Source organism: Nicotiana tabacum, chromosome 14 (genome assembly GCF_000715075.1).
Source record: "Nicotiana tabacum cultivar K326 chromosome 14, ASM71507v2, whole genome shotgun sequence".
NCBI classification, from domain to species: Eukaryota; Viridiplantae; Streptophyta; class Magnoliopsida; order Solanales; family Solanaceae; genus Nicotiana; species Nicotiana tabacum.
In genome coordinates, this window is record NC_134093.1 from 36,171,405 (window position 1) to 36,181,908 (window position 10,504).

At 37.7% G+C, this 10,504-nt stretch overlaps 1 protein-coding gene across 1 annotated transcript; it reads right to left on the reverse strand.

Annotated features, from left to right (window-relative positions):
* Positions 1-110: 110 nt before the first annotated feature.
* Positions 111-4,701, reverse strand: LOC107766011 (uncharacterized protein At4g15545). The gene is made up of 9 exons (XM_016584723.2): positions 4,198-4,701; positions 4,041-4,109; positions 2,394-2,450; positions 2,113-2,155; positions 1,528-1,608; positions 1,138-1,392; positions 655-697; positions 474-552; positions 111-385 (listed from the first exon to the last, which is right to left on the reverse strand). Exons 1-9 carry the CDS (start codon positions 4,459-4,461, stop codon positions 293-295), a joined length of 984 nt encoding a protein of 327 aa, XP_016440209.1. The 5' UTR covers positions 4,462-4,701; the 3' UTR covers positions 111-292.
* Between the last annotated feature and the right edge of the window lie 5,803 nt (positions 4,702-10,504).

Below are 10,504 nucleotides of genomic sequence, written 5' to 3' on the forward strand. Positions count from 1 at the left end.
ACCCATAGGACTTGGTGAGATTTGAAGCCTTACATCACACAAGGTGACATTGAGGTACTACATTATCAAACCTCAAAATATTTGAGTTGAATAAAATGTACATGAAATGCTTTTTGCTGGTGAATCTATAAATTAATTAAGATACAATATATCGGCTACAAAAGAAGGGAGCTCCAACGTAGTGAAGCAATAATTACAAACTTTTGGTACATTTAGTTTATTCATTACTTTACAGTAAAAACACATGCAACAGGCTCCAAACTAGGAAGATTATATTGAAGCTTTGGACATTTTATTGGGCATTACGAGTGATCAACCCTTCAAAGATGGTATATAGGTCCTTGTTTTCATCACCAAAAATTTCAGCTGCTTTCCGCAAAGTATCCTAAAATGTTCAAAATAAGCTGTTATATTTGTAAAAAGTGTGGTAGTTAATGTCATAAGATCAAGTGATATACTTGGGGAAATCATACCTCTTTTGTTTGCTTGTGCGAGTTTAATTCCTTAACATTTGTTAGAAAGGCACCAAACTGCTCGTATGATAGCCGACTCCTGATAATGCATAAACCATCCATGGTAATGAAACAGAAGCTCAAAAGGGAAAATAGGGAACATATAAAGATGAATCACAGATGATAGTGGCAATAGCTTTACCTGACTTGTCGGAAGAACTCCTTCCCATCCACTCGAGCTCGTGCTGGGATAGTACATGAGAAGGTGGTGAGACTCATGTCAGACATCAAAACAACATAAGGCTTTAATTTTGTTAAATTAAGGAGGAGCGGTAATGGGTATGCATTAATGCATTATATATAGGTGTGAAAGAGTAGTGGCGATTAAGCTGTGCATGCTATCCAGTAGAAGGTGGTGATTGCAGACAACAGAACAATCCCTTCATCCTTGAATTAACTTATTCAACAATAGGCCCTTTATTGGGATGAATGTATTTCATTAACTAAAATTTATTCATCCCAACAATTCCACACAAAAGAAGTTGTCCATTATAGACCAACCTTTGAGCTTAAGACAAAAGTGCTGCACTTTTAGATTAAACAAACATCACAGATATCAATTTATGCATGCCAAACTTGAACATAGACAGGAACACAATTCAATTTCTTCAAAAGAAGAACAAACCAGTTTGTGATCCTGTTTCAAGGCCTGACATCGAGCCATACTGGCTTGAGGTTGAAGAATATACTGAAGATCTGTCATCAAACATGCCTCTTGTTGTTGAGAATGAAATGGAATGTCTCCTTGGAGATAGTGGTCTTGGTGACCTTGAAGGAGACACAAATGCCGAAAGACTTGGAGGGGAACCAGGAGGAGTAAGACGTGGAGTACTAGTCTGTGATGCTAACAACAAGCCTGGCGATATGCGAGGCCTAGAAGCTGCAACCATTGATTAAAAATATAAGTTTATGTTTAAGTTACAGAATGTAAATTTTTTTCGTAGATCAAAAGTTGCTTAGCTTAGAGGTCATTGACAATGTCACGAGACAGACAATTTTGGGTTTTAGAGCTTACTTTCTGACTCGGCATCCTCTGAATATGATTGTCCACTCTCTGTTGACTGTGTCCGAGGAGGTGGCAGGGAAGCATCTTCATCTGAATAATTTAAAGCGCTCAGAGATGATATACTTTTCAGTTTAAAGAATTGGCAAAGTTAATTGTTTCCTCTAACCTCTATTTACCCCAAATAGAAAAAGAAGTGTCCAGTACATATGCTAAGAGAAAATCAAAAGGGAAGAGGAAATGACTCAAAGTATAGTAGAATTAGACTACATTGACTACGTTTGACAAAAGATGCAGAATAGATTCTCAAATCAATAAAAAACTTTTAATCCTTAGAACCAATAATAGACAACTTCATGCGTCGAAATATCCTCGTGAGAAGACAAAAATTCCTATATCTAAAAGCTGTGGAGAAAATCCACTCTGATAAACGTACTTCACATAGTAAACTCTGGAACATATGTCACATTGTAAACTTCGGAGCATATTTCACATAGTAAACTTCGGAGCAACACAACACATTCCCAAAATAGATATTGAATATGAGCAAATCGCTGAAAAAGAATATAGACATCGAACATGACAAAAAAGACAAACCTGATCGGCTTTGTCCATTTTTGGCAAGATTTGGAGCTCCAGCCTGTCAAACACCAAAAGTGACGGAGTATTAATAAGGATAGCACATCCTCTACATAGCAAGATTAGGAGGTACTAGTGTTGCCAGTTTATCCTGAAAAAGTTTCAGCACCCGGAAATTCAAGTCCATATCCACGTAATAGTTCAGTACCGTCACAAGCATTGTTTTAGTTCCAGGAGTACTATACTTCTGTGTAGTTAATAAACAACAGGAAGATGGAGAAATCCTTCAATTGACTTACCGGGCTGTCTTCTTCCTCATTGAGTGATCTCATAAGTGTCTTTCTGAAGGCTTCCAACTGTAATTTTCAAGACAACAAATCTTTTTCAACAAATAAATTCCAAAATCAATAGTCTAAATACCATAGAAGATACATGACATCAGAAATTTGGGTCAAGAGGAATAGCGCCTTTATGGGGGTAAGCGGATTGTGGGTGTAAGAGGCTGAGTTAAAAGAAGCTAACACATGTTACGTATCAAAAAAGTAATGATCAAAATAAAGTATAATATAAAACAGACACACACACACACACACACACACACACACACATGACACAGCTTAATTAGAGAAAAGAGAAGATTATCATTAGCTCCAAGTAGTTATGTAGTCTGTACTACAGCACTAGTCCGATGGCAATGCTATATGAGTAAATGTAAGTGCTAGTTCTGGATTTCATCTACAAATTTTAAGCCATTATACACTCTGGATAGTGGGTTAATGAGGCATGAATAACTACCACTAGTGAATTGGGGTGAGGTGAGGTGAGGTGTACGAATAAAGCTCCATTCATATGTTAAAGTGAATAATGTACTTGAATAGACAGTATCTCATAATACTAAGTCCGTGCAGAAAGGATGACTGATACAATAGCATTATGTAATGTATGTAACTGCTCTAACCAGAGGACATTACTGGAAAGTATAAAAATGCTTGTTTGTATAATTGCTAAACTGACAATTACATGCTCTATAACCGGTAGGAGCTTTCGTCACTCCACAAGGTCTTTAACAAGCTACAAATTCCTCCGAATAAAGTGAAGCTATTGGACAAATACCCCTAATAATCTTGTTTTCCCGCCCTTTTTTCCCCTTCCTCTTTTACATTACTCTCTTAAATCTCTTATCGAGACATAAAAGCATATTGCTATTTCAACTAGCTTCTAGATTAAAGGTCACCGAGTTCAGACCTTGGGAATGGAGTCCTCTTCACTCTTCAGCAAAGAACGCTTTACCCCCTTAGTAGGCTTTCCCCGCAACTAGCCTAAATCCGAATTAGTCGTGTCAGTAACTTTTGAAACTGGATGCTTAAAGGAAAAAAGAAGGGGAAAGAAACCTTCTACATTATGTCCAATTAAAAAGAAACCAAATCCACAGGTTCGCCTATTTAAAGATCCAAACATTACTTATTTCTAGCTATCTATAAAAAGATTTAAAGAAAAAACTTTGAGACTCGAAAGCTATAGTCTTTAGACAAATGCTAGTATGGACCAAGTACACCAGCATCATTCAGTTGACAAATTGCGATAATTTGCCCAACTCTAAAAACCCATAATCCAGCTTTCTCGTTTCGCCCATCCCCAACGCCACCCCCAAATTTTCAAATGAGCACAACAAAAACTATGTTTCAATCACAAACTAGCTGGAATTCGCTATTTAAATCCTCTATATCCCTTATGCTTCATCCAGCCCCAAACAAACTAAAAACTACTCCTTTGTCCAAAAAGAATATCACATTTAATATTCAGAAACAATTTAACTTTAATTTTACCCTTAATAACATGAATCATAACTTTTTTAAGACCACATGTATCAAAAGTGTTTCTTTTCATCTTAAATTTTGTGTCAAGCCAACACTGCCACGTTGGGAAGGAGTAAGAGTTAATAATACCTTCGCAACATCACGACTAAGCTTCTTTACAGTATTGGATAGCGCTGCATTCTCTTTCACCAAACTCTCCTGCAAAAATTCAAACACGGTAAAAAAGTCAACCCCTAGTCCAAGAAGAAGAAGATACAACACGAAGCCCAAATTGGTCGGGTCGGACCTTCTCTTGCTCGGCGCGGGAAAGCTTGTCGGATGCATCGGAGAGGGAGGAGTCGAGGGAGTCGAGCTGGGAGTGTAGGTCTGAGATGACGTCATCCCTCTCCGACAGCTGGCGGCGGAGGGCGTCGGCTTCCGATTCCAAGGCGGAGATGCGCGTGGAGAGGGCAATGGAGGTGATCTTACGCGCCACATCTAGCTGTTCAAATGGATCTGACGGCAGTACTTCCAATACTTCCTCGGGAAGATCGAATTCCTTTGACAACATTTTTTAACTTAGTTTACTACTACTATAGTACAAGTACTATATTATTAAAGTTTGTAATTTGTTTTCACAACCCTCCATTGTTTTTTTTTTTTTGTGAAGGTGAGGAGGATAAGGTTATTTTTGGACTTATTTGGTCATTTCTATGTGTGGTTGATTTTCTACTTTCTAGGAAGGTTTCTTGTTTTGTCATGTTTGTGTGTGGTTGCTTCTCAGTTCTCGCCTTTGTAGGAAGATTTGGTAGTTTGCTTTATGGCTGTTGATGCCTTGTTTAAAGATAAAAAATCATATACAGGGAAGTTGATTAAAAGTATATTAATATTAATTATATCTAATTGGGAACACATTAGATCATACAAAAATAACATTTAGTTAATGTTGTTGATCTTATGTTAAATTTAATACTTTTATCTAGTTTGAAACTTGTATGACATTCCACCTAATATTTGATTCAAATGGACATGAGCATAAGGGCATTGATAAAGATGATTAGAAAATATCAACAATGATAAATTAATTTGAATTTGCAACATCCACGATTTAAATTATAATGCTTTGACCACCAAACTATTCTTGCAAGGACGTTCTTATTGACTTGTTCATTGAGCAAGGATTACAAACTCACATGTAATAAAAAACTAGCCACTCTTTAATACGGAGATAAGATTTAGACAAAAATACAAGTGGAGTTTGAATATTTGTAAGCTTAAAATCTATTCATTGTTCCTGGGGTATGACAAATACATTTGGAAATAATTGTTGGACTTTGAACATCTATAAGTTCAAACTCCAAAAATTATTTCTGGGTTTTAAATACTTTTGTGTGACAGAATTGATGGTGTTTGCCTCAGCAGCTTAGAGGTCGTTTGGACAAATGGTGATTTGATTTGATGGAGAAGAAAAGTGGTAAAAATTGCATGGGGCGCCCTATTTGGTCGCCCCTTTATGTTCGCTCCTTTTTAACTTATACCCGTTTTGTTTTTCTGCGTGCATCCGTATCCATTTTTTTGTTAAAAGTATTTTAAAAAGACGATTTTGCCCTTATTTAATAAAAAACTATTGACAAAAATGTAGACTGCACGGGCAAAATTTCAGCATGTTTTGGTATGAAATTTTAGCAAATGAACTAAATAACTTCAGCATGCATTAGAAAAAACTAATTAGAAAATTATATACTGCAAGATAAAAACTTAAGCATGTTTAGTCTGAAATTTTAACAAATGACCTAAAAAAACTTCAGCTTGTTTAGACTGAAGTTTCAGATAAAACTCATGACAAAACTGTAGACTGCATGTCAAAACTTTAGCATGTTTTGGTATGAAATTTTAGCAAATGAACTAAATAACTTCAGCATGCATTAGCAAAAACTCATTAAAAAATTACATAATACAAGACAAAAACTTAAGCATGTTTAGTGTGAAGTTTTAGCAAATGAACTAAATAACTTAAGCATGTTTAGTATGAAATTTTAGCAAATGAACTAAAAAACATCAGCATGTTTAGTCTGAACTTTTAGCAAATGAACTAAATAATTTCAGCATGTATTAGCAAAAACTCATTAGAAAATTACATACTGCAAGACAAAAATTTAAGCATGTTTAGTCTGAAATTTTAGCAAATGAACTAAATAACTTAAGCATGTTTAGTCTAAAATTTTAGCAAATGAACTAAATAACTTAAGCATGTTTAATTTGAAGTTTTAGCAAATGAACTAAAAAATTTAAGCATGTTTAGTCTGAAATTTTAGCAAATGAACTAAATAACTTAAGCATGTTTAGTGTGAAATTTTAGCAAATGAACTAAAAAACTTAACCATGTTTAGTTTGAAGTCTTAGCAAATGAACTAAATAACTACAGCATGTTTAGACTGAAGTTTCGGATAAAACTCATGACAAAACTGTAGACTGTAGGATAAATAATTTCAGCATGCATTAGCATGAAGTTTTAGCTTCAATGTGAAACAACTTCATGCTATATTAACATGAAATTTAGCTTCAACATGAAACAATTTCATGCTACATTAGCATGAAGTTTTAGCTTTAAGGTGAGAGGAGAGGAGGAGATCTCACGCAATTAATGCGTGATGCAGTTTTTATATCTTTTGTCAAGGGTGTAATTGTCATATTATTATGGATTTGTCAGCTGACTACCAAATCAATAATTTTTAAAAATAGAGTATAGGTTAAAATGTGACACAAATATAGGGTACGACTGTAAATGCCCCTCATTATACTCTTTTTTTATTAAAAAAAATAAAGACTAATGTGATATCTATTTATTTCACAATCTACAAAAAACAAACAAAGTCCAACTGCGAGAAACTTGGGACACAATCAATTTACTTGGTCATTGGATGTCCTATCGGAAATAATTCTGACGTTAAATCCAAAATAATTAACTTTATCTCATAAAAGGTAAGGTTGTATACGGTCAAAATCGAGTCTGCCCTTCTTATGACTAATCGAGATTGGAACATGATGGTTCAAGGTTCATCATTGTAATATCGATCCATAATGCGAAGTTAGGTTGTCGAGCTCGAGCCCTAGAGCCCGATCAATATCGAGATCGACCAAGATCGAGCTCGAAACTCAAAGACCGATCAATACCGAGACCGGCCAAGATCGAGACCGATCAATATCGAGATCGTCCAAGATCGAGCTTGAGACCCATAAATCGATCAAGATTGAGATCGGTCAAGATCGAGATCGAGCCAAGAAATAAAAAAGGCGTTATAGCTACAATTGGGGGGAGAATCTCGGCGAAAATCACAGCTTAAATCAAGGAAAAGCTAATTAATTAATCTATCATGGGATCCCCACTTTGTATTTTTAATTATATCCAAAATTGGATTCCCCACTATAGAGTCGTTATCATTTGTAGAAAAACACATTCATTTTGAGATATATAGAAAAGAGAGCAAATACTATCCTTTTTTGGCTTTTGATATTTAGTCATATTGTTTCTTCTACCAATCGTTCTTCACTCAATTTGGAGGTGATAAAACTTGAAGGCTTAGGCTAGCTAGTTCATTCGGTTTGCATTCATTTCTTTTATAACTTATTTCGATATTCATTTACATATCTTTCCCAATTTGTATCAATTTATATCACGTATTCTTAGAACTACGTATAAATTCAACTCTATCCGTTTTTCGGGTAAACAATTTAGCGCCCACCGTGGGGCTAAGGATAATAGTGGTTATTTGGTATGAATCTTTGTAAAACGCACTATTTTACACTTGCTCTTGGAAGTATCTTTGATTTCAGGTTAAAAATGACGAACTCTCAATTAATGGCCCTACCTATCGACAACGAAGCTGGCCATCAAGGTGAGAATAACAACCTGATGTCCGGGTATGAAAGGCCACTCGTTGACCCCATTGGAACTCGGGTCGTAGATCCAATTGACATTAATTCGCATGTGGCCATTGAAGCGAACCAACATTCCGACCCCGAAAATAGCATTCATGGTGGAACTCGATCTGCAGTTCGAAATACCCAAAATGTTGGAGAAGACAGGATCAATGTGCGTATGATTTTTGAAATGTTGCAAGCTCAATAGGTAGCGATAACTCAGTTGCAGAGCCAAACCCAGGCACCGAGCAAGCCTGAGCTCGGTCCACCCCGAGAAGTCACCCACAAAATAAGGCCAGCTGTAGTAAGGTCAAATAAATAAGAATCGGGGACTAACCCCGAAATTATAAAGATGCTCGAGGAACTGACAAAACAGATAGAGTTAGGATAAAAGAGGATTGAAGAAAACAATAAAAAAGTAGTAACTTATAACTCCAGGGTTGATCAGATCCCGGGGGCACCACCAATATTGAAGGGTTTGGATTCCAAAAAGTTCGTACAAAAGCCGTTCCCCCGAGCGCAGCTCCCAAACCGATCTCCAAGAACTTCCGCATACTCGAGATTCCTAAATATAATGGAATAACCGACCCCAACGAACATGTCACCTCTTACACATGTGCCATTAAAGGGAATGATCTAGAGGAAGACGAGATCGAATCCGTATTATTAAAGAAATTCGGGGAAATCCTATCAAAGGGAGCAATGATATGGTATCATAATTTACTACCTAACTCTATCGATTCTTTTGCCATGCTTGCAGATTCTTTTGTAAAAGCACATGCCAGAGCCATAAAGGTCAATACCAGGAAGTCAGACCTTTTCAAGGTAAGGCAAAAATATAACGAGATGCTAAGAGAGTTCGTATCTCGTTTCCAAATGGAACAAATGGATCTACCCCGGTCACAGACGATTGGGCCGTTCAAGATTTCACCCAAAGACTAAACGAACGAAGCTCAATGGCTTCACAACAGTTGAAGCAGAACTTGATTGAGTACCCGGCTGTTACCTGGGCCGATGTACATAATCGATATCAATCAAAGATTAGAGTCGAAGACGGCCAGTTGGGGGCCCCTTATGGGTCCGTTATTAAAAGGTACATCGACCGAGAATTGAGGTTGAACAGTGACTGATACCGAGTGTATAATGGAGATCGTAGGGGCAGCGAATCAGGACGCAACTTCGTACGAGGTGAAAGGAGAAGTGATCGAGGCCAAGGGTCTCTAGGGCTGATGAACAAGAGTGGTTTCGACAGGCATACCGGACCTAAGGAAGCATCGCGGTTATCAGAGTATAACTTCAATATTAATGCATCCGCCATCGTATTAGTTATCGGACGCATCAAAGATACTAAATGGCCTCTACCTCTGCAGACCAATCCAGCCCAAAGAAATCCCAATCAAATGTGCAGGTATCATGGCGCCCAAGGCCACAGAATAGAAGATTGCAGGCTGTTGAGAGAAGAGGTAGCCCGGTTATTCAATGAAGGGAACCTTCGAGAGTTCTTAGGTGACCAGGCCAAGAATCATTTCAAAAACAGAGAGTTCAATAGACAAAACGAACAAGAAGAGCCACAACACATTATCCACATGATCATCGGATGGATCGATGTCTCCCCAGGGTCCAGTGCTTAAACGCACTAAGATGTCGATTGTAAGAGATAAGCAATCTCGAGCTCAGGATTACATACCTAAAGAAACATTATCCTTTAATGACAAAGACACAGAAGGAATCATGAAGCCCCATAATGATGTACTGGTAATATCTGTACTTATGAATAAAACTCAAGTTAAGAATATGTTAATTGATCCAGGTAGTTCGGCCTACATCATTCGATTGAGGGTCGTAGAGCAACTCGGTCTACAGGACCAGGTCGTGCCCGTAACCCTGGTACTAAACGGATTCAATATGGCATGTGAAACTACTAAGGGCGAGATAATTCTGCCAGTAAACGTGGCCGGGACCATCCAAGAAACAAAGTTTCACGTGATCGAGGGCGACATAAGGTGTAACACCCTGTTCGGGAGGTCGTGGATCCACAACATGAGAGCAGTACCCTCGACCCTTCACCAGGTTCTAAAATTACCAACACTGGAGGGAATCAAAACAATCTGCGGAGAGCAACCAGCCACAAAGGAAATTTTTGTCGTCGATGAAGTGATTCTGATATCATCACTCTCATTGACAAAGGGATCAAATTCGAAGGAAAAACGGGATACCAAATAACAATCACAAACGTCGGTCTCGACCCAACTAGAGAAGCAGAAGACTGACAAAGATGATGATTATAGGATCCCTCGATCCTTCGTGGTCCCCGATGATTCCGACGCTACCAAATCAACGGTCAAAGAACTGGAGCAAATCACATTAATCGAACATATGCCCGAACGAAAGGTATACCTGGGCACAGAGTTAAGTCCCGGGCTCAGGAAAAAGCTTATTCAATTTCTTATAGCTAACATGGACTATTTTGCTTGGTCCCATCTTGACATGACAGGGATCCCACCGAAAATCACCACTCATATACTAAGCTTGGATCCGAAATTCAATTTGGTAAAGCAAAAAAAAAAGGCCCCAGTCCGAAGTCAAACATGCCTTCATCAAGGACGAGGTAACCAAACTTCTCAAAATAGGATCCATTCAAGAAGTAAAGTACCCCAAATGGTTAGCAAACGTGGTGGTAGTCCCTAAGAAGG